The 23,622-nt window shown below is 43.5% G+C and overlaps 6 protein-coding genes across 6 annotated transcripts; 2 read left to right on the top strand and 4 right to left on the bottom strand.

The window, feature by feature from the left end:
• Window positions 1-2,365: 2,365 nt before the first annotated feature.
• Window positions 2,366-6,289, top strand: BDB00DRAFT_868874 (beta galactosidase; the record flags this gene model as incomplete). The annotated part of the gene is made up of 12 exons (XM_053126518.1): window positions 2,366-2,545; window positions 2,641-2,865; window positions 3,013-3,098; window positions 3,185-3,261; window positions 3,351-3,496; window positions 3,578-3,854; window positions 3,929-3,958; window positions 4,040-4,123; window positions 4,208-4,370; window positions 4,466-5,277; window positions 5,351-5,695; window positions 5,790-6,289. 12 exons carry the CDS (start codon window positions 2,366-2,368, stop codon window positions 6,287-6,289), a joined length of 2,925 nt encoding a protein of 974 aa, XP_052983306.1.
• Window positions 6,290-8,144: 1,855 nt separating this feature from the next.
• Window positions 8,145-9,739, top strand: BDB00DRAFT_757329 (translation elongation factor EF-1 alpha; the record flags this gene model as incomplete). The annotated part of the gene is made up of 3 exons (XM_053118978.1): window positions 8,145-8,198; window positions 8,321-9,436; window positions 9,533-9,739. 3 exons carry the CDS (start codon window positions 8,145-8,147, stop codon window positions 9,737-9,739), a joined length of 1,377 nt encoding a protein of 458 aa, XP_052983305.1.
• Window positions 9,740-10,056: 317 nt separating this feature from the next.
• On the bottom strand, window positions 10,057-10,916 carry BDB00DRAFT_757322 (uncharacterized protein; the record flags this gene model as incomplete). Its single annotated transcript, XM_053118976.1, has 4 exons — window positions 10,057-10,272; window positions 10,415-10,453; window positions 10,525-10,664; window positions 10,742-10,916. 4 exons carry the CDS (start codon window positions 10,914-10,916, stop codon window positions 10,057-10,059), a joined length of 570 nt encoding a protein of 189 aa, XP_052983304.1.
• Window positions 10,917-12,324: 1,408 nt separating this feature from the next.
• BDB00DRAFT_757313 (Squalene/phytoene synthase-domain-containing protein) lies at window positions 12,325-13,871 on the bottom strand (the record flags this gene model as incomplete). The annotated part of the gene is made up of 2 exons (XM_053118974.1): window positions 12,325-12,807; window positions 12,903-13,871. 2 exons carry the CDS (start codon window positions 13,869-13,871, stop codon window positions 12,325-12,327), a joined length of 1,452 nt encoding a protein of 483 aa, XP_052983303.1.
• Window positions 13,872-17,520: 3,649 nt separating this feature from the next.
• Window positions 17,521-20,330, bottom strand: BDB00DRAFT_757524 (major facilitator superfamily domain-containing protein; the record flags this gene model as incomplete). Its single annotated transcript, XM_053118993.1, has 10 exons — window positions 17,521-17,953; window positions 18,078-18,168; window positions 18,240-18,299; window positions 18,392-18,472; window positions 18,558-18,604; window positions 18,709-19,285; window positions 19,381-19,503; window positions 19,588-19,654; window positions 19,752-20,013; window positions 20,131-20,330. The coding sequence occupies 10 exons, from the start codon at window positions 20,328-20,330 to the stop codon at window positions 17,521-17,523; spliced, it is 1,941 nt and encodes a 646-aa protein (XP_052983302.1).
• An 899-nt stretch (window positions 20,331-21,229) lies between these two features.
• BDB00DRAFT_50965 (ferric reductase like transmembrane component-domain-containing protein) lies at window positions 21,230-22,891 on the bottom strand. The gene is made up of 2 exons (XM_053117656.1): window positions 22,259-22,891; window positions 21,230-22,153 (listed from the first exon to the last, which is right to left on the bottom strand). The coding sequence occupies exons 1-2, from the start codon at window positions 22,852-22,854 to the stop codon at window positions 21,319-21,321; spliced, it is 1,431 nt and encodes a 476-aa protein (XP_052983301.1). The 5' UTR covers window positions 22,855-22,891; the 3' UTR covers window positions 21,230-21,318.
• Between the last annotated feature and the right edge of the window lie 731 nt (window positions 22,892-23,622).

Raw genomic sequence — 23,622 nt, 5'->3', positions numbered from 1 at the left:
AGATTGTTATTGTTTAATTACTCATGAAGGCTTGCCACCTCCTGCAACCTTCCACCTTTTTATTTCAAAATTCAAGAACATGTCGTCATTCTTCCTTATGTTAGAGGGGGTTTGCTCATTCCCATTCCACTGCTACTAATTATTATAAGTCTCTCTGCTTTAAAAATAGCGTCTACAAGCCGATTGAAGATCAGCAGCAGTCGGTACGGTCAGACCTTCTCGTTATTATGAACGGTCTCAACTTTGCAGTAGACGAGTGTGGCAAGGGTAATGATGGTGGCTTTAGCAAGGATAAGCCTATAGAACTACGATTACATTTACTCAAGATTGTGAAGAGCACGCTCATCATGTTTTAAGCAAAGGCAGCAAGTGCTCGTTCGCTTGATCCTCATTCAAAGTCATCGTATGACAACGAAACGCTGAGCTGATATAACAATACAATCGTCACCTCAAACTGTCGTAGATGAAGTATGTACTTATGCCACCAGTCGTCATCTAAAATAGGTGCAAGAGTCTGTTCTGGGTATTTTAAGAGGTTGCGTAATGGTACGCTTGACGAAAGTAGAGGTTTCCACATACCCTAGATGTCATGGGAATCAAACAAGCTGGCAGACGATTAAAAAACGCTCAAAATGACATTGATGTGGTTTTCAACAAACGTTTCTTCATATAGCATAACATAAACCATACGGGGTGATAGTATGATCGTCTGAGTGCGAGCAAGGACTTTCGGTTGCATAAACGTCCTCGAAGACATCCCATATAAAGCTTTTCAAATAACTGTATTGTTCGATAAAAACTAAACTCGTACCACGAGGATCGCACTAGTCGATTGAGACCTGCCCGGTTATATGTATTTTTAAACGCAAAAAAAAGAATCGTTCTAGCCACATAAACTGTTTATCTGTGACATGCGGAAAAAGGTAATTTCCCGAAAGGAGGTGAGGCTTTCTGTTGGTTTGACTCTTTTCATTTGATTTGCTGCGGTAAATGTGAGAATAAACCGGTAACTTTATTACACAGAGTCTCTGCTCATATGTACTCGGTGATGATGGCAAGAGACCGATCCATATAATTCCATGCGATATATTGCATTTTCTCCCTCCCCAACAGATAAAAAGATTCATGGATGCCACCAGAACGTCAGCATCCGCGGGAAGATTTCTTTTTCAGGTGACTCGAACGGAGCTTGCTGGCGCAAAGCCCAATAAAAACGCTTCTGTATCTTTTACCACGCCCTCTGATACATGCGCAATAATGTATACATCACACACATACTTGAAAAACATAACGCGTAACTTTCTGTGGTAATGGTAGGTGCAAGTACGTGTCTTGATTTAATCAACATGTAAAGAAAATGCACTAGCGTGAATTTACAAGAAAGGCGCCCTCCTGGTCAGATAAATGATTAATAAAATGCGAAGCAGCCAGGGTTGTTTGTCGAACCCCAGAAAGCATCTTATCCGTTAAGTAATCAATTATGTAATAATTATAACGGAACGAGATATAACAGTATCCGAAAAGAACAAGGCGATTGTTTCCATTTTTCACGCAGTGGAAGGTAAGTGTGATGCAAGGAGAGACTTTGGTGGTGTCGATGGATCTGACAGTACCACAATGCCGGAATCTCTGGTTCGATGCCTATGAAAACGCGTCATAAAGTATATGTGAAAGAGCAAAAAAAAGAAGGGTGTGATGCTAAAGCTCGGAGGAAAACGCTCAAGCTTTCTGGTCGAAAATTCTCCTTGCAGTGTGCAACAACTTCTTTTGCTAAATCAGGCGAGTTGGGAAATTTCTTCAAGAATAATTGATTTTGAATTGGTGTCTACATATTATCTGGGAATTGAGTGTAATCAAAGTGAGCTCTGGAATTCATTATTAATGTCCTTAAATTAACTTCACTCACTTTCATTTGTATCGCCTGCGGCTACAGCCAGCTTGCTACGAACAGACCTAATGTGAAGCAGTATGTATGAGAAAGTTGAGAGTATTTTTGCATAAAATAGTGATGTCAGTCTAGCGCGAAGGCCTCAGGTAACTCTAATATTAATAAATTTACCCGCCCTGTCGTCTTTTTGGGGCTAGGATCGTTTTTCATAAAGAGAAAAAAAAGATCGTGTCACTCCGTAAGTACGACCTTGTACAACAAGCCGAAAAGCAGACGTAGACCAGCAAAGTATATGGGATGTAAATTATGATTTCTGTGGTGAACACCGTCCCAGCACTCCCAAAACTGGTATAAGTTTCTCATGGTTTGATCGCTTAGCTAATGTCCTGTACGGTTACAATTTTATTTTCTAAAACAAAGTATATAAGCGGGACGAGTATAGCATGGGCTATCAACTTTGAGGTTTATGCATACACGATGCTTCTGAAGGGTGTGTTGACAAGCATTTCACTAGCCATTACGGCAATCACCTCGACTTCCGCAGTGCCGGTCGGTCATAGCTTTGAAGGCCGACAGGAGGATGGGCCGGTTACTTGGGATACACATAACCTCATCGTCAATGGCGAGCGATTATTCTTGTTCAGTGGCGAATTTCATGTAAATACTAGCCTCGTCTACTATTTGTTTTACCGACCAATCAAGATAAGCGCCTGAAACTGATTATGCTGTTTGCAAATAAATTGGTCTGTTAGTACTATCGCTTGCCTTCACCAGGTTTATGGTTTGATATTGCCGAGAAATTCAAGGCACTTGAGTTCAATGGTATCTCTTTCTACTTTGACTGGGGTTATCATTCGCCAAAGAAAGGTGTCTATGATTTCAATGGCGTCCGTAATGTCCAAAAGGCATTCGATGCTGCCAAGGCTGCAGATCTCCATGTGATTACACGTGCCGGCCCTTATATTAACGCTGAAGTTGTAAGTGTAGCCTCATAAACATACAAGGGCATAACGTACTCTTGACGCTGGCTATTAGTGGACAAAGCGAAGTGAGGTTCTTTATGTGCCCTATGCGATCACCCGGTATGACTGATAGCACATTTTGCAAACGTATGTGTCGTTTAGGATTGTGGTGGCTTCCCCGGTTGGCTCGTAAACCAGTATGACATGGCGCGTAAGAGCAACCCCGAGAACGATGCCAATTCAGCAGAGTATGTATCACTTGATTTATACGAGAATTGGATAGGGGATACATTGTACTGACAATACTACTGACATATTCCCGGGAACTAAATAGATGGCTTGAAGCAATCGACAAATTCCTTGTCCCTAATCAGATCACCAAAGGAGGCAATATCATTTTGAACCAAATTGGTAATTATACCTTCTTCGAGTAACTTTTGAATATTCACTTAATGTGTTGTCTGATGAACAGTTTCTTTAAATCCACCATCAACCTATAGACAATGAATACGCTGACAATGTGGATGAGAACTATATGGAAATGATCAAGAACAAGTTCAAGGAGGATGGAATGGATGTGCCGACCATCTTCAATGATATTGGCTCACCCAATGGCAATTGGATCACCGGACCTGGATCTGTTGATGTATGTCCCGGTATTATGTCTTGCATGAATTTATTATACCTGCTGACTTTTTAAAAAAAAACTGACTGAATCAATCTCTAGATCTACGGCTGGGATTCTTACCCCTTGGGCTTCGATTGTGCCAATCCAACAGTTTGGCAAAATAACCGAAGCACTCATTGGCGTGATATGCATGAGCTTCTTAACCCAGATCAACCATTCGCTTTATATGAATTCCAAGGCGGTGCTTTTGATCCGTGGGGCGGACCTGGTTATGACGCTTGCCGGCAACTTGTAAACGAGCAATACGCTAAGGTATACTATAAGAACAATTATGGACAAGGCGCAACCATCCAGAATTTGTATATGACATATGGCGGTAAGTTCGAGTGAATCTTATAAAAGTATCGGTTGCGATAATGGAAATAAGGCTAATTGTATGCTTTATATCAGGTACGAGTTGGGGTGGATTAGCGAAGCCCAGTAAGTATCATATCAGTCGTATAGTCATCTCTTGCTTAGTATTGCAAACAGAGTACTAATCGACATGCTACAAATTTTTAGGTGTATATACGAGCTATGACTACGGTGCTCCTATCTCGGAACCGGGTTTGATGACGCCCAAGGGCTATGAAGTTAAACTGCAAGGTTTGCATAATTTATTTACAAACAACATATATCTGTATACAAACTGATCTTTTTTCTATGCTACTTCCCATACTTTTTTTCCAGGAACATTCTTCCACACAGTCAAGCCGTTCCTGACTACGGAGCGCTTCGAGCCAAAATCAGATAACAGTGATATTATTTTGATTGACGGACTTGCTGATGTCAACACCAACACCAAGTTCTACATTGCTCAGCACTGGGATACAGCCTCTGAGGAAAAGGACGAGTAAGTAGCACAAGTTTTATATTAATACCGTTTAAGCAAATATAATATAATACTTATACGGGACGCTGATCATTTCGTTATTGATACTATTTAAGATTCCATATTACCATGGAAACTTCCGATGGCACTTTTGAGGTACCACAAGATGGCAAGCTCATCTTGAACGGCCGTGACGCCAAGATTCTTACGTCCGACTACGACTTCAACTCGCATCACTTGGTCTACTCTACAAGCGAAATATTCACGCATCAAGCAATGGGCTCGCACGATGTGATCCTAGTGTACGCTTACGAGGAAGAAGATGGTGAATTTGCCATCAAGGTTAAGAACGACAAGAGGGTCAAGGTCGAGACCGAAGACGAGAGCGTATCCCACTCTGTCGACAATGGCATTTTGACACTCAATTACAAGCATCCCGACGGTACGACGCCTATCTATATCAGCGGCGCTGGTAAAGATCTCCTTGTGCTTGTTGCCGGCTATTCCAGTGCCACTCGCTGGTGGGCACCTATTACCGATGCCAAGAAGAACGAACGTGTTTTGATCCAAGGCCCTTATCTTGTCCGCAGTGCAGAAGTCAAGGGCCGTACTGTCGCCTTCAAGGGTGATATTGATGAGACCACCGATATCCAAATTGTTGCACCTGAAAGCATTCGATCGTTCACCTGGAATGGCAAGGAGATCAGCATGTCTCCCACCGGTCATGGAACTTGGTCTGGTACTTTAGATTTTGGTAATCCCGAGGTCAAGTACACCGATCTCTCCGAGGCTACCTGGAAGTATAGTCCTGGAGCTCCCGAATCCCAGCCCGATTTTGATGACTCAGATTGGATCAAGGCAAACCGTACGAAGAGCAACTCTGTCACCATTCCTGATACTTGGCCGATTCTATATGCTGACGATTACGGTAAAGTAAAAAAATCTCAGCTGTGTTACATGGTTTGCATAAACACTAAGTTTCTCTGCATTTCTTAACACAGGTTATCACACTGGCAATATCTGGTTCCGTGGCACTTTCCAAGGCACCTCTCAAATCACTGGCTTTAACTTGACCTGTCATTCTGGCGCTGCATCCGCTTGGATTGTTTGGCTCAATGGTCATTATTTGGGCGGCTTCGATGTTGGCAATCAAGACTTTACCAATCTCAATGGCACGCTCATTGATCCCGAAGGCGAGAACATTATCTCTATTCTGCTGTGGACCACTGGCCACGAAGACGACTGGAACGCCGATGATAATTATAAGCAAGCCCGCGGTTTTACAAAGTCTGAGCTTTTGGGTGTCAGCAACCAAACCATTTGGTCGATCGATTGGAGAATTCAAGGTTTGTGTAATTCAGTGTTTCTTTGCTAAAATGCATAAAAAAAAGCAACACTACTTCTGACAACAACAAAAATAACAACTCTGGTAACTTAAAGGTAACCTTGGCGGTGAGGATTTGGCTGATCCAGTCCGTGGCCCATACAATGAAGGCGGTCTCTTTGGTGAGCGCAATGGCTGGCACTTGCCTGGTTTCCCTGACGATGATTGGGAAGAGGCATCTATCCCCGAATCTGAAAATCGAACTGGCGTCTCATGGTACCGAACCACCTTTGAAATGGATATTCCTCAAGGTTACGATGCTCCTATGAGCCTTCGTTTCGAGGATGACTCAAAGGCACGTTACCGCTCATTGGTGTTCCTCAATGGCTGGCAGCTCGGCAGATATGCCAATGATCTTGGTCCACAGACCCAATACTATCTTCCCAAGGGTATTCTCAACACAAGCGGCGAAAACACATTGGCCATCGCTGTGATTGCTGTTGACGAAGCAGCACAAATTGGAAAGGTGATCTTGGAACCCTACACCATTTTGGAATCTGGAATTCCAGAGGCAGAGCTTGTCGAGTCACCATCTTATAGCGACCGTACACAATAATTCAGTGAACTTATTTTCTGCTCACCAAGGAAAACAAGCAGAGCACCCACATACAATTTTACAATTACACACTTTTAATTTTTTATCCGATCTATCGCAAAGCATAAATAAAAATTGCGTTCGTTTTTGAGATCAATGCCAACTCCACAAGACTCTTCAGCATAACGAAACTTGACCAAGAAGCATTCTAAGCTAAAATTGAAAAATAAAATGAAGCGTCCTATACAGAGCTGTTCATAGAAAAGTAAGTACAGATTGTACATAGTGCGTAAAAAGACAAAAATAATGCTCGTATCATATAGAATGCTCATTGAAACATGTCCTTTCCTGCTTTATTAACACCGCGCGACTGTTGTTAATGCAAAGTATGATAGAACATGCGTTCACACTTGCCGTATAGACATAACGTGCAAGTAATCCTTTGACAAGAACAAGCAGAGAGCCGACGAGGCACGGGTAGGCCTCATGGCTAAAAGTGCGGACAACACCGTATCTTGTTGGAAAGTTGTAACCATCAATTTTTATAACTATACGTGATCAAGATGAGTATTACAGCACTGTAAGCTCCTTGTGAGAGATATACTTGTACACATAAATTTCGTCACAACAGGTCGCAAAGCCCCTTGGCCGACGAACTCGGTATATTTTAGTCACCACACTTACGATATGTGAGAGTAATGCTTCTGTCGCACAATTTATCTCTGGGCTGAACTCTCGTTGTGAATGTAACCTAATACTCTTCTTGTAACTTCAATGGCAGTAGCTTATGTGTACATCACCCACGTATTTCAATATCGTCATTTTGCCTTCTTGATCAGGTTCTCTCGTCTCCTAGGATTCGACATGTATTGCTTATAATTATATGTCGGCAACGGCAACCAGTGACTCTTCCAAGATTCTCTACTTGAAGCTTTGTAAATTTGTTTGTTTGCTTATATGCAAAAGACAACACCGCCATTAACAACAAACAAGCACCAACAGCGGACATACCCATTCCGGCACCCTTCCCACTGAGCGATCCAGCACGTTTTGGCTCATATAACGACGGTGGTCTCTAACTTTGATGAGGACAATAAAGGTTGGCAAGTAACTTCCTTATAAACAATTGGGATGGAGCATTTAATAGAACAAATCCTATTGTGCTGCGGTGTCTCATTGCCCGGAAGCATATTCGAACTGCATGCTCTCAGGGATACATATCAGCTCTTCGTATAATGCCTGGTTTTGGGGTTGACTCGAAAATACGTTATCGCTCATCCGTGGATACGCCACAGCCTTCAACATCTCGAACATGAAACGACGAATCGCAGTGGCATTCGCTTGCGGTTACGACTGTTGTGACAGCCTTCAAGTTGGAGAAAACTGGTCTCGCGAACCTACTAGCGCTTTTTCGGTGAATGTAACCGATAAAGGGGGTGGGGCAAATATCAGAAATCAGGAGCCAGCTCCGCCCCAGTACCCGAAATGAGCGAAAAAAGACAATTGTGTCAAGAAAAGCCTGATAAATGATTAGAAAAGGAAGCGAACGAGAGCAATTGCACAAGACGATGATTCAGGCAATGATAGGGGCCTGCTAAGGATGGATGGTGATCGAATTAAAAGCAGAACTAAAAAAAAAACTTTTTGCTGTCGGACTTTGAGAGGAGGGATATTTAAACTTTTGGGGTCTGCCGTCTTCGGATTCCTTCCCTTTTAACTTTTTAAAGGTGAGTAACGCCAACCTATACATACAGCATCGATATGCATCCATCCATCCATCATCCTATGGCCTAATGCCACGATGCATCGATGGATACAATGATCCTTCAAGACAAGACGTACTCATCCCATCCTGTTTTTATGTAGTCAATACACCATGGGTAAGGAGAAGACTCACGTTAACGTCGTCGTCATCGGTCACGTCGATTCCGTAAGTAACATTCAAAATGCTCCATTGAAATTTCTCCACCTAATAAACATGATTGATCCATGTATACTCACAAACACACGCATAATGTTTCTCTGTGAACGTTCTATTTCTTTGATCAACAGGGCAAGTCCACCACCACCGGCCATTTGATCTACAAGTGCGGTGGTATTGACAAGCGTACCATTGAGAAGTTCGAGAAGGAAGCCGCCGAACTCGGTAAGGGTTCCTTCAAGTACGCTTGGGTTCTTGACAAGCTCAAGGCCGAGCGTGAGCGTGGTATCACCATCGATATCGCCTTGTGGAAGTTCGAGACTCCCAAGTACCACGTCACCGTCATTGATGCCCCTGGCCATCGTGATTTCATCAAGAACATGATTACTGGTACCTCCCAGGCTGATTGCGGTATCTTGATTATCGCTGCCGGTACTGGTGAATTCGAAGCTGGTATCTCCAAGGATGGTCAGACCCGTGAGCACGCTCTCTTGGCCTTCACCCTCGGTGTCCGTCAGCTCATCGTTGCCATCAACAAGATGGACTCGACCAAGTACTCTGAGGCCCGTTACAACGAAATTGTCAAGGAAGTCTCCACCTTCATCAAGAAGATCGGTTTCAACCCCAAGTCCGTTCCCTTCGTCCCCATTTCCGGCTGGAACGGTGACAACATGTTGGATGAGTCCCCCAACATGCCCTGGTTCAAGGGCTGGAACAAGGAAACCAAGGCTGGTGCCAAGAGCGGTAAGACCCTCTTGGAAGCCATCGACAGCATCGATCCCCCAGTCCGTCCCTCCGACAAGCCCCTCCGTCTTCCCCTCCAGGATGTCTACAAGATCGGTGGTATCGGTACTGTCCCCGTCGGTCGTGTCGAGACTGGTGTCATCAAGGCCGGTATGGTCGTCACCTTCGCTCCTGCTAACGTGACCACTGAAGTCAAGTCCGTCGAAATGCATCACGAACAGCTCGTTGAAGGTGTCCCCGGTGACAACGTCGGTTTCAACGTCAAGAACGTTTCCGTCAAGGATATCCGTCGTGGTAACGTCTGCTCTGACTCCAAGAACGACCCCGCCAAGGAAGCCGCTTCCTTCACTGCCCAGGTCATCGTCTTGAACCATCCTGGTCAGATTGGTTCCGGTTACTCTCCTGTCTTGGATTGCCACACCGCTCACATTGCATGCAAGTTCTCTGAGCTCTTGGAAAAGATCGACCGTCGTTCCGGTAAGAAGTTGGAAGATGCCCCCAAGGTAAGAAAGCAGTTTTACTTTGTCAGATTGGGTGGGTTTGGATAACATTTGCAGTGCTCAAGTTTGCTAATGTCATTTTTGTTGTGGATATAATAGTTCGTCAAGTCTGGTGACTCTGCCATCGTCAAGATGGTTCCCTCCAAGCCCATGTGCGTCGAAGCCTACACTGAGTACCCCCCTCTTGGCCGTTTCGCCGTCCGTGATATGCGTCAGACCGTTGCCGTCGGTGTCATCAAGGCCGTCGACAAGACTGAGAAGTCTGGCAAGGTCACCAAGGCTGCCCAGAAGGCTGGCAAGAAATAAACATGTTTAATTTCTTGCGGCTAGTTCACTTGTGTATATACTAGTCAGGGTGCGTGACTTGGGACTACTCTTGTTAATTGTATTCTTCCTCTCCATTTTCACTCTGTGGTCTCCAGTCTCTCTCTTTTCTTTTCGCTCTCAAGCAGTTTTTTTAAGGAGGCAAATCATCTTTAAGCCTTTTTGTTCAAATTATTAAAAAAGTAAATAAAAATGCATTGAGAAAAAAGAAAAAAAAATTACAGAATGGTGTTGTGGAAATGATTTGTTGTATGAAGAAGAGTGGTATTAGCTAATTTGTTGATGCTTCCTCTTGGTTTTTACATGTTCAGAGCCATGCCAACGACGGCAAGTAAGGTGAACCAGACGGGAGCAAGAGAGATGGACGAAGCAGCGCCGGTGTCCCACATGCTCGTCTCATCATCGTTAGAGCCGTCAGTGGATGATGGCGAGGCAGGGGAAGGAGTGGTGCCAGCCTCGGCGATGGTGATGGGGATGGTGGTGTTGTAGCCAGTAATGGTGTTGGTGTAAACAACCTATATTGGGGAAATGTGGGTTATTCTTGGGTCTCCTTGCCTGCTTGCCTGCTTGCTTGCTTGCTTGCTTTTGGCGGGGCGGTGGTAGCTGCTGCTGCTTCTGCTGCTGCCCCTGAACTCTATATCTATGTCATATGCTTACCTGGTACTCGCCAGCGGCGGTGTTGGTGGGAATGTCGTACTAATATAAATAGGTGCACCCATTAGAAAGCTTAATCCTTTTATTACCATTTCACTCTTGCAATAGCTTACGTTTGTCTGGTGTTCGTAGACGGTGGTGTTGCCGATCTCCTTTTGGTTGCTGAAGCCCTGGGAGATATCGCCGTTCTGAACCATCAGGACATTGTTTGTGGCGTTGCGGGGGTCGATCAAGGTGACGCTCAGTTGGAGGGCTAGGTTTGGGTAAATGGCAGAATTCAAAAGGTTAGCCTTCCTCGTTGACTTGCTACTGAAGCTTCTATAGACTCACTCTGCTCAGTGGTGGTGGATGCGACATCGTAGACGAGAGGAAGCTTCTGGCCCGCAACATAGGGTGAGTTGGGCGTTGGCTTTGTGACGTTGAAGATGCCTTGCTGGGCGTAGGAGCCGCTGATGCAGACGATGGCGACGACGAGGGCAGAGAGGATGGCGGTGGCAGAACGCATGATAATGGACAGGGTAGTGACAAAGAACAACAGCAAAGGGAAGAAGAAAGAAAAAGGTGGAAAATGAGCAGAGGGCGAGAGGGTGCGCCAGAGTATAAATATATACAGTTTACGCAACATATTTTGACAGGCGATGGTTGCCTTGTTTGGGGCGTCGGGAATGATAAAAATAGTGCGTGAGTACTTCTTTGGGAAGTGCGAACTTGTTGAAACTGCATTCGTCACACGTGCCCTGTGCAACCAATCGTCCTGCTTCCCTTGTTTGTTTGCGCAGAGAAGGATGAGGCTGCCCCCAATCGATTCGATACACTGAAGAATGATGGACGATGAATGCAAGGAGGAGGAGAACAATAAAACGATGCGAGGCGAAAGCATGTGTAGAAAAATGGAGAGGCGCGCGTTGGACATGTCTCAAGCGGCCGCTCGTTTTCTCAATATTTTCTCTGGCACACAGACACATGCTTTATTAATGAGCTTGTCGAATGTTCCACAGTAGCATGAGGGTTGTGTTTCCCTCATTCCATGGCCACCCTCTGTCTCCATAGAAGCGGATTGCTTATTGCCCTCCTGCTTACTGCTGCACTGTACTGCTGCTGCTGCTGCTGCTTCTGCTGCTTCTGGTAACTGATAAAACGAACAAAGAAAAAAAGGCGCGTTCTCTGAGTTCGGTTCTCACTCCCCGGAGCACCACTCAATCACGCCATTATACGCTGCCCGCGTCGTTTCCCCGATAGAGAAAAAAAAAAGTTTAATACAGCTGCAGATTACATCCGACGGCGCTCCACACTTTTGAGGTGACCAATGGCTGGACGTTTATCACGGTTTCATTTTATACTTCTTGGTGCGATACTTTTTAATATGCGCTATCCCTCTGTATGTTTATCACAGGGACGTAAAATAGTATGCGTTATACAGCCCAGAGCACACAAAAAGAGAAAAACGATCGACGCTGTGCAGTTTGCGTAATACAGTTTTGTTATCACTCAACACAAAGGGCAGCGGAAAAGGAAAGCTCTGTATTTTCTTCATCGCTGATCAGCTCCGCCCTTCCGTCATTGCTTTCTTGTGTTCACACACATATGCTCTCTCTCTCTCTCTTTCTACATGATTACACACACACACACAATAAAGAGAAAACAGCTTTTATATACAGATACTAGATACGCTTGCGGGGTCCCTTATTTTGTTTATCAGTTTTTTAAGCTATGCACAAAATATGATGTTTATTCTTTTTTTGATGTCGTTGCTCAATGGCAGACACGATATGATATATGATAAAGCAGCTGTTGCTGATGTAGTAAGAGGAGGGTGCGGGGCTGATGCATTTGCGAAATAAATATACAAAAACCACTACAAAAGAATGATGTGCAGATACAACAACTCCCACTTCAGCTCTGAGTACCCCGGCTCACTTTGATGGGAGAGCAATGTCTGCAAGCTTTTTGTGTCCACTGAGTTTGTTAAGCATGAGAAGCTTGTAAAGAGCAGCCTGAAGAACACGGCCCAATCCTGGATGGAAGCCATAGATGCAGCTAAAGGCAATCATCTGCTGGCGTCGTTTGGGGACCTTGGCACGTTTTGGGAATCCTTGCGCGTTACGGATAGCAGGAGAAATAGCCGAGTAGATCTCGAATGCTGCTCGGACACCGTCGCGTACTTCATAGGGCAAGCCATCGATGCCGACTTGTGCTTGACCTGTAAGGCAGTCGGCCAGCTTGAGGATCTGCATCGCGTAAGATTTTAAAGTGCTTTCACCAATTCGGCTCGGGTCACGGGAATCCTTGAGTGTCTTGTACGTCCGTCGGGATGGCATGTATTGGAGAGGAACGTAGCACCTGCCCTCGAGGCTGTCGGCAATCAGATCACGGGCAATATTGATAAGCTGAAGACACTAGAATAACATGATGCAGAAAAAAGTAAACTTAGCCTCATCTGACACTGAGAAACGTAAACAAACAAAGCAAAGAGCTTTTTCTTGTTCTATACCTGTCCAGTGGCACGTGCGCGCTTGAGAACATCATCTTTTCGAGCAACGGGATCCACACCGCTCCAGTTTCCACGGCCGGACTTGTACATGATCACGCAAGTGCAAAGTTCAGCGAATCGGCCGGAAATAAGACCTGCATAATTGAGCAAGTCGTCTTGCGACTTCATCGCCTGGCGATGGATATCGATTTTCCACGCATCAGTAAGTGCAAAAGCAGCCTTGGGGCAAAGAATGGGTGCAAGTCGAGAGAAACCGCGCAAGGTCGCCAGTTGAGTTTCGTTAAGGTATTGTGCATAATAGTTCCAATCGACCACATTTGGTACGCTAGGGTCTCCGAATGCAGCCTTGCCGAACTTGGTTGTTGCCTGGCGAGAAACGGGCTTGCTTTTCTTGCCATGGAACACTTCGTTTAGAAATTTGCGGACCAAATCGAGTGCAAAGGTGCCATAGATCTTGGGATCCATGTCATCCACGATATCGTCACAGACGCGGAACCAGGCATAGAGAACGCACATTTCTTGTCGTAGGTTGGATGGGAACAGGATCGACATGGTTTTCCAGGACCGACCGTTGTGTCCTAAGCTGCGGATAGCGGCTTTCAAGTCCTCAATAGGTTCTGGATCAAGTTCAGCTTCAGAGGACAAATTCATAATGGTCTTTGTAAGGTGGATCCAGTAGTGTATTTTCATTGGATCCTGCATGCGCACATGGTCTTCGAGTTTGTCAGAGGATAGGTATGGGTAGGTATTCATGATAGCATCCCAGTAGTCCAATGCAGCAGTGCTACCAGCAAAGATAAATGAGACGGCGAGCCAGTCGGCAACTGTCCATGAAGCAAAAAGCGATTGCTGAAAATCATTACAAGTAGATAAAGTGCTGACATGGCCAATATAAGCGATCAAACACGCTGTGGCTACGACGACGCCCCATCTGCGAAAAAGATAAGGGCCAGCGATCAGATACAACATGGCAATAGCTGGGCACAAGATCGACACGACTTGATGTGGATGTTCTGTGTTATTAATGGCGTTACTATTATAAAAAAACGTGGTGTGTTAATAACTGGCAATTTAGAAGACCAAGTGTAACCACGAATGGAAAAAGTAGATACTAGTAGATCTTCTTCCCATTTACCTGTAACTTCCAAGTAGAATGATAGCTACCGAGGATACATGACGATGTACAAAATTGCAGATAGCAGGTTCGTTGGGTTTGACATGAAGAATTGGAAAATCCCATCGCGATAGAATACCACAAAAGGAGATGGATGTAGCTGAAAGCAAGATGAGCAGAGAAAGATCTTTCCAGACAGTGATGGTGCTTTCATTATAGCTATTGTATGCGTATGTTGAAATTGCTACTGCTGGTGCTTTCCATTGGTAATATAGCGTGTTGCCAACATGATTGCTGAATAGAATAGGAACAGTAGTGTTGCTGTTGCCGCTGAGCAGTGTGGTAGTGGTAATAGAAAGGGATGAGGCAAATAAGAGCAATGTTGCAAAGGCTACTGCTGTGGAAAAGATTATATAGCGCATGCGATCGAGTCTGGTTATGAATGGTCGATAAACGACAATAGCTGCGATGAAGGCTGCTACGGCGTAAGCGAGTTGTGTAGACATTATTTTTAGTAAGAGGTATAATAAAAAGTAAAAGAAAGAAGCACAACGAGTAAGTGATGTTAAAGGGCGCGTTTAACTGTTTATATATGGATAAGTTCTCTTCCCAATTCCTCTTCAAACTAGCTAGCCCCCAAGTTCTCCCTTGTGGGTATTTTTCCCCCTCAAAGAAAGATGTAGTAGATCGTGGAAGTGTAAAGCAAACACATATTGTCATCCGTCTCCCCCAATATCGTCACGCCCCACACTATGTTTGATAGATAGGATCCTGCGATAAGGCCCACGATGATGCACATTCCCAGACTTACTAGATCGTAAATGCATCATGCTGTACTAGTCCGATGATGTATTGCGCAGTCGTTTCATCCAAGTAGTGAAATAAATCACACATACTATGTAGTAGCAGTCGGTTACCGTTCCAAGCTTAGATTTTTTGTCGTATCACCAGATTTCTCAGAGCAAAGCTTTAAGTCACCGACCATCTGAAAACCATCTGAAAAGGCTCGGAGTACTTCTACCACCCACATTCCGGAATATCTGGAAATTAGGGAGCAATACAAGAGTCTCTTAGACTCTGTGTTCTCGGCTCCGTTTTTCGCAGTTTTTGTGAAAAACGACGCGGCGATATCATCTTGTGAGGGGAGGAGGAGCAGGCTCTATCATAACCATTATACTACAGCGCAGTATACAGATCCAATGCATCGGAAAAGCACACATGTACATCATGCCGATACTTACATCGTGTATGTGTGAATGTGTGTGTACAAAAAAGATTTCAAAACAGTAATGTCAAGTGGCATGTTATCATTTCACACAAAGAAACTTTGATACACGCACATATGTGGACCCAGGGTAGCTTTTTTTTCTTTTATTGTACTATCTAAACAATAGAGATTGACGAAAAGAAGAACTCTTTGTTTTCCAACATAACAATGGATCAACTAGATATTTCTTGAATCTATGCCGTAGCATACATGAAAATGTGCTTCGCAACAGCTTCTTTAATAGTACTGGCTTGATCGTAGTGCTGCTATAGAAGAGAAATCGGCTATTACTTCTTTTTGCAATACCCTCTTTTTTTTTTCTCCTAAATGTCTGATTTTCCTTACTGTGGCAAACAGTTGTGTCAGCAGATGCTACAGAATAGTTGCTTGAAACCTGTTTGCAGCGGAAATGTCGGTGTTTTGTGTAAGAACACCGCCGTTGTCACTATTACTGTGGTGCTAGTACTACTACACAAGGTTCTCTTCAACTCCAAACTTGCTCACAAAGTGCAACATAGGGCACCCGTCTGGCTGAGAGCATAAACTAGGAGGGGGCCAAGAAGAAATGCTTTGTAGGTTCACAAAAGTTGTCTCACGGATCTAACCCGATCGGAAAAGTTGTATCGCGTAAACAACTTTTAGTGGAGAGGAAGAACGGCACGTTATATATTGTGCGAAATGCTGTATGATATTTTGCAAAATAAAAGAAGCAATATGATGCGAGCAATTATCTTTGATAACGATGGACGCTTGTAGTGGTGATGAGCTTCTTATCCTACCAACAAATATTATGTAAACAATAACGGATATTTACGTTTAATGACACGTTGATAGCGTGCATTGTTTTGCAAACAATAAACACTACGCTTTTTTTTTCTCCGTACTGCGCCTAACCATACTCATCTCAATCGACATACTGCGTAATTTACTGCGTTACCTTTCATTAATACAAGGATCGTATACCATGTACTTACAAATGTTTGTGCTTCGAATCACTACAGGATGATATTTTTTCTTTCTTACTCGTGTTTTCAAGTAAAGCACCACGAAATTCCGTGTGGCCATATACGACGCATTCATGCTTGCCGCTCCACGGAAAGCAAAAGACAAAGTTTAGGGGTAAGTAATGTACCATGGCGCGTCCAAGCATGCACCATGCAAGTCCACCGTAGTGGCTACTGTTGTTGCTTTTATTCTGGGAGGTTGAAACGGAAAGCGTCACCCCGAGAATGGGCGTTGAGCGTAGGCTATTGATGTCGGTGCTGAATGGGTCACCCTTGTTGTATACCTTAAATGACCGCTCGTAATGGTAGTCAGTAGTAGGATACAGGACTCCTCTCTTTATCTCTCTTTCTGGTGGCAAAAGAAAAGGAGGCGTGTGTCAAATCCAACTTTTACGGAAAGTACCCGCATCCGCTCATCTGGATTGATTGAGCTCTTGAAAAAAAAGAGCGAAAGCGAGAAAGTGCTGGCCTTTCTTGCTTGTTTTCGACGTTCACTCTATGTTTAAGGGGAAAAGAAACTAAAAGCGGCAACTGTCAAAGATGCTCTTCTCTCTCTCTTTCTTTATTGACATGTGTGTCTCATAACGATACGGGGGTTATCTTAGTGACAACAGCAGCAATCCTTCACACAAGAGATTCCTCCTGCTTCCGCTTGAGCACTCAAGCACCATTGGCCCCCTTGATACCTCTTTTTAAACGCATAGCTTACAGCAGGTTTATCAACTTTTTCGCTACTTAGTTGTCATACGAGCGAGGGGCGCAGGAACCTAAACTTTGGTGGCGAATTCTTGTTAATAGTAGTAGTAATAGTGGTAACAATCAAACGCAAACCTTACAACAACAACAACTAAACTAATCATTATTATGTCTCCGGTCTATTAGACCGAAGAGTAGTACATCGCATTCACTCTCTCTTAGATAAGGTAAAGGGATGACTCTATCTATCATGAATACCATTACCATGGCATCAGGTGAAGGACACAAAAACAAATATAAAAACAGTTATTCCAGATATTGGCGTGTTTTTTGTACTATGAATATCGCTCAATTACATTTAATAGCTTTGAGGCGTACTTGTTTATCGTGCAATACATGCCAATTTTACACATTGTTTTGAATACGTAAATGCAATTTCACAACGACGCCAGCGTACTATTATCAGCAGACTCGCCACCACCAACCATAAAAGATGAAGTGGGGATATCTAGTTTATACCCTCCGCCAACTACATATCTATGTATGTAGAGCGTTAACAAATATCCCATCATACACAATACGCGTTGATCGAACAGGAGGATCTTTCTGGACACTTCCAAAGAAATGCTGCGGATCTGACCATTTCCGAGAACTGCATTTCTTACCACGTTGTCTTGCCTTTTCATCAATAGTAGCAGTAGTAGTATCCGAAGCATCTTTTTGCTTTTCCATTTCTTCGCGATTTTTAGGGCTGTCCGATAGACCAAACGATCTCATGCGGATGGTAAAGGAGAAAGTAAGAACAGCGACACACACAGCAATGGTGGACAATGTCTTGATCACCTCACTGTAAGCTTGGACGACACCTTGGTACTGCTCTTCAGGTAGGCCCTGGGCAACCGAAATCGAACCCATAATTTGAGCGGCATCGAAGTCACCAGGGACATATTGTTCAAGCTTTTGAGGCAACCTGAAAAATAACAGTTCATTGTTATACTGTCGTGTTAGTAAAGCTTATACTATAGTCAACAGAAGTTTTCAGCAACTCATTAGTTGGCTAGTAGGTCTAGTTAAAGACTGGAGGAGTGACTTACAGGTTGTTCCAAATACTACCTGCCATCGTGGAGCCAATAGCAGCAGCAATAGAACCACCGACTTGAAACAGGGCGGTGACCATGGCCATATCTATCACAGTTCAATACACTCGTCAGTAATCTCTCCCAATATACATACATTGTGTATAAGTATAAACTAACCATCGTGAGGAACACAGCTTTGTACTGCTACAGTCAATGGAATGTCCATCATACCCGAACCTGTAACACAAGCAATTCCAAAAAATATGAATTAGACACTTTTATAGTAGCCCAACAAAGTTTTCCCACAATCCAAAAATTCGTTGCCATACCGATACCAGCAATTGTTTGAGAGATAACAACGAATGCCTCCGAAGAGCTTGGTTTACGAGCGGGAATCATGAGGCCGACACCTATAAAGCACACAAATGATCGTGTTGATATATCTTTTCAAGTGTTCTGATCGACCCCGTAAAGATAACGCAGCATAATACTGACCAAGAATCATCAATGTAACGCCACCCCATACGTAAGGGCGCCAAACACTAATGAATTTATGTTTTAGAAATTATCAATGTTGATTATTATGTGCCACATAAACTATCATGTAAATAAATCAAAAGAAAAGCAGAAAGGATAGGCTTCTTACCGAGTTTTCATCATCAAGTAACCGACAATGAACTGCACGACCATATAACCGGTATTGTAACCACGACCGAGCATACTAGCGTGACCAGGAGAGATCTTACGAGAAACTTGAAGATAGGTATTAAAGTAAAGCCAATTGGTCGATGAAATAATGGTCACCGTAGAAACAGCACAAACACCCAAGATGGCAGTGTTATTAGGCCACTTGGTGAGTGGCACTAAAGGCTTTTCGGCGTATTTCCATTCCCAAATGACAAGCAAGGCCCAAGTTACGACGCCACCACAGAGGGTACCAAGAGTATTGGCAGTAGCCCAACCGCCGAACTGCTTTCTGGCCAACACGAGAGGCAAAAGAATCATAGCGAGACCACCAACAAGAAGGATTGCACCAACAATATCGATTTGAACAAGATACCATATGAAGCTATGCCATCGGCTACGGTGACCGTGTCGCTCCCGGTAGGCTTTCTTGTAGTTATCGTACAGGCCGCGCTCCTTGAACACTTTTTGGGTACGAAAAAGGCCAAACAAGAGAGGGACAGCGCTACCGCAAAGAAGGAATGGAATATGGCCATAACCTATTTTGGTGCAAGCAGCAGAACAAAAACTGATTAGTATTGTTGTACGATCATTACAACACGCTTCATCTTTTTCCCCTTGAAATGGGACTTACCCCAGCGCCAATTGCCACTGTACCAAAAGGCATTGCCGGCATAAGATGTGGCATATAAGTTGATAATACGGGGAATATTAAACAGACCATGGTAAAAGCCTCTCTTCTTCACACTGGTCAAATCTAAAGTGCATTTCGAACGATGTGAATTTTTTTCTTTGAAAACTCATATAGCAAACAAGCCCTAAACTAACAAAAATTATTTACCTCCAATCAAAATTGGGCAAAGAATCATAATACCAGTATCGCCCAAGGTGTTAATAACTTTACCGCCCTGCAGAACAAACAAAAATGAGAGAATAACATCAACGAGTCAGATATGATAAATAAGCTAAAGGAATCAAATGCTGCAGGTATCAACGAATTATTACCACGAGCGTTGCGTAGTTTTGGGAGGTGGCCATGATTATATAAGAGACGGCATAGAGGATAGTAGACACAGTAAACATTTCAGCACGACCGATCATATCACTCAACTTGGAGTAGGTAGGAAACAGAACAGACTGCAAAATGTTGGTAACGGTGCTCAGGATACTCATGATTGCGTTAGCGCCAAAGGAGCTGGTCACGTTGGGGTTGATAGTCTGGAGAATGAAGCCTTCCCAGTGAGAGGACCATGACACGAACAGAACACTAATAGATGGTGATAGACGACCGTAGTTTTTAGCCAAATCAATAATAGAAAAATGCATTTCTCAATGTGCTTTATTGAGTAGTGTTGTTTGATGTATATTATGATTGTGATCTTACCCGATGCAAATGATATAAATATCAGACTTGGTCCACACCTGCTTGAGCAGTTCAATTTTCTTGACACCAGGCTGCATGCTATTATCCTCTTCTTCTACCTCGGGTTGCAGCTGCTGTTGTTGAGATGGTGGAACCACAACATCAACCTTTTCATTTTCAATGGATGAGGAAGCACGTTTATCCTTGACCGAGGCAGCCATTGCTAAGAGAAGTTTTAAACGAAAGGTAGACAAAAGAAAGGGAACTTTACTTGTATTGTCATGAATTTATATTAGATTAGTCTCGTTTTTTTCTCTTGATCTCGTATTCTGTATGTGGCAGTACAAAGAATTCAGTATCAGATCATCAGATTGTTACATACACGATCATGTTGCTTGCGCGGGCCAGACACAAATCCAGCTTGATGTTGTGTCACGCCAGATTATATACAAACAGAATCATCCTCAATATAAGAGTGGACCGAAACCCTGACATTCGGTGATACGAAACGATCTTCACTTTTTTTTACCAGGTTTTGCCCCAAAGCAGCCCTTAATATGTAACCCAAATCTCCGCGGACACACTTGAATGTTACACATAGAGACTTATGACTTTACCTTGTTATAGTAATCAAAGAGAAAAAAGAATAAGCATAGAATACACAGTATAAAAAATTGTTTGAGAGGTCAGGACTAATTCATATTATTAAGCTATTACACTGTATAGATTCGAGCAGCAGACTAGAATTGCAGTACTAAAACTCAAAGGTTTCATGATGTGCTTCCCATTGGCACCGTGCAGCTTCATTGAGAACGGACCGCATGAATTCGGCTGAACCACAGGTATGAACCCATACTTTCTTGTTTTGTTCTAATTTTTTGATGTTGTCCATACATCGGGCAATGTCGGGCCTTGACCCACACGACCATCGGGTACCAACCATCCGTTCTTCGTTCGGTATGGCCGTGCCACGGGTTATAAAGATCGAGAGATTGAATCGCGGCGAGGAATGAGTGGACGCGTGCAGCCATGATTCCAGGACTTCCCGCAACGGTTCAAGCTCGTCTAATTGTATGCAAAGTTTTTTGTTCCTTTTTAGGTCAGTCATGTCTGTTGAAAATAATTCAACACGCTAAACCACCTTCCCTCATGTTTGTCCAAATTATGTATATGGGAATTGTATCTCGTATCCATCTCTTACTACCACTGCTAGCTACCTGCATGTCGAATGATCCAATAAAGATGAATACTTGATGTAAGTACTGTCGAACTCCCTGCAGAGCGGCGATTCATACAGTCCTGAATAAGCGCTAAGGCTGGTGTGACACCAACACCCAGCGCAAAGCATGCCATAACGTGGCTGTCTTGATATTCTAGTCTTGGTCCATAAGGTCCATCAACCTTAAAACTCTGGACTTGACCAAGTGATGCTGCGTTATAAAGACTTTTTGTGAAGTCGCCGAGTGCCTTGATGTAGACCGTTGCAGACGACGTGTCGGAGGTTCCTCGCATCCGCGGTAATAGTGTCGTTTCGTCCCACTGGATCGTTTTCGAGATTTCGGCCACCGTCATCGGGTACCAATTCAAGTAATGTTGCCACCACGACCGATATTTTTTCCCCAGCTTATCAGTGGCACTGTGAGCAAACGCCATGAACACGTATTGCCCGGGTACAAATGATCCAAGACCATCGTATTTGAAACGTATACGCATGATATTGTTGGAAACAGGCTCGATGCTCTGCAGGGTTGAGGGAATGCGCCATGATCTATAAGATCGTAATAGTCGGTCGGCGATCCATAGAATAATTGCAGGGCTGAAATAGTAAATACACGAAATCTCGTGGGTTAAAGCACCAATCATGGCAATGACAAAACCGATGATGTGCGTGTAATAGAACAATTCAAAGTGGTTTCGTCGGATGTATTCAAAAGCCGTGATGAAAATGAGGAAGAATCCAAATGTTGCTAGTGTACCCGTCATGTACTCGGAGTCCAACGTCATTGCTTCATACCAAATTTTATGTTGGTCATATGCCCACCATCTAGAAAAAGCCATATATCAAAGTTACAGTATGAGATCATTTGATAGATTATATAAATTATATAAAGTGTATATGAGTAACAAGTAAAGACTTGATGGAACTTACAGTCGATAGACAATATGTGGGATGAATTCAAGTAGGCCAATCCGAGCGACCCATCGATGGAAAGGGACTAGCGCCTCAAACGTCAACCCGGACATTCGAGTCACTATATTATTGCGCAGTCCAAGGACAATAACGAAGCTCCAGTTCACCATGCCAATATAAACACATCTTCTGTCCATGAGAGCTGGTATCGGGACTTCGTATTCAGGAACATACGGGGCGAGTACAAATGGTGCAAAAAAGCAAAATATAACATTCGTAATAAAAAACAACGATACGCCCAAAACGTGTTTTACAGGTATCATATTGGTGAGCCAAGGTATCCGTACATATGTGTTGAAGAGTCCGTTAAGGGGAAGATTGTTGTCGGGTTTGTCATCCTTGATATCGTTGTCGTCATCGTCGTCGTCAGCGTTCATTCCTCGTCTGTCGTTTTGTATCCGTTGTTTTCGAGTGCGATACAGGTATATACGACTGATTTGGTATGCAACACAGTATCCGAAAAATAAGGTCCAGCTAAATAATGCATAGCTGTATGCGGCCTTGTTAAAGTCACTTTTCCGTACAAATCTATCGTGTGGGATTATAAATTTCATGGCAGAAAGTTAGGTGGTTCCTGAAAAGAGAGAAAGAAAGCACAATTTTATTCATCTGAGCTGTTGATGTTTATTTTTATCAGATTTTGCGGGACGTGCACCCATCTTTCTCCTTATTTCATTGGCTTATCAGATGGTTGCTGTGAACGACAGGGGCTTATACTTTTTTTTCACTTGGATATGTGTGGTAGTTAAACATGAGCAAGTTACACATTCCGCCTTAATATATAGCTTCCATCCGATGATACTTGATGCAAAAATCTGTCAAGCAACGCTCACAGAAAGAGAGCACTCCAAAGGCGAATCCAGCACACACGGCAATCGGAGATCAATCATTTTCTCTCAGGTACGACAGAAAGATAGTAGGGCATCTTGCGTGATTCCAACCTATGACATGTATTGTACCAGGTACTTTGTGATCAGCCCGTAATAGACGCTCAAACCTTCTGATCACTATAAAGCCAATCTATCCTTTTACGTCAAATTTGTGAATGCACTTGTTGTGGTATGGGATATTGTAGCTGGACTAAAGTAAAAAAGATTTTGAAGCGGTTATTCCAACTACGGATAAAGTCTGATCCGTCAGAGGATAACATGCCCCACTTTTTTGAAAATACGCACATATGAGATTAGAGCAGTAGGTACGTTTTTAAAAACTTCAAGCATCATATGATGATTCTGTCCCACCGTGTTAGTAAAAACATTGTTCGCAACAGTTGACAAGTACGTATTTATAATATATTTTATCAGTGAAGTGTTTCAAGACTT

The sequence above is a fragment of the Zychaea mexicana genome (genome assembly GCF_025766255.1).
Source record: "Zychaea mexicana strain RSA 1403 chromosome Unknown BDB00scaffold_11, whole genome shotgun sequence".
Lineage (NCBI taxonomy): Eukaryota > Fungi > Mucoromycota > Mucoromycetes > Mucorales > Lichtheimiaceae > Zychaea > Zychaea mexicana.
The sequence above is the reverse complement of the archived record's forward strand: the minus strand, read 5'-3'. Positions and strand labels throughout refer to the sequence as shown.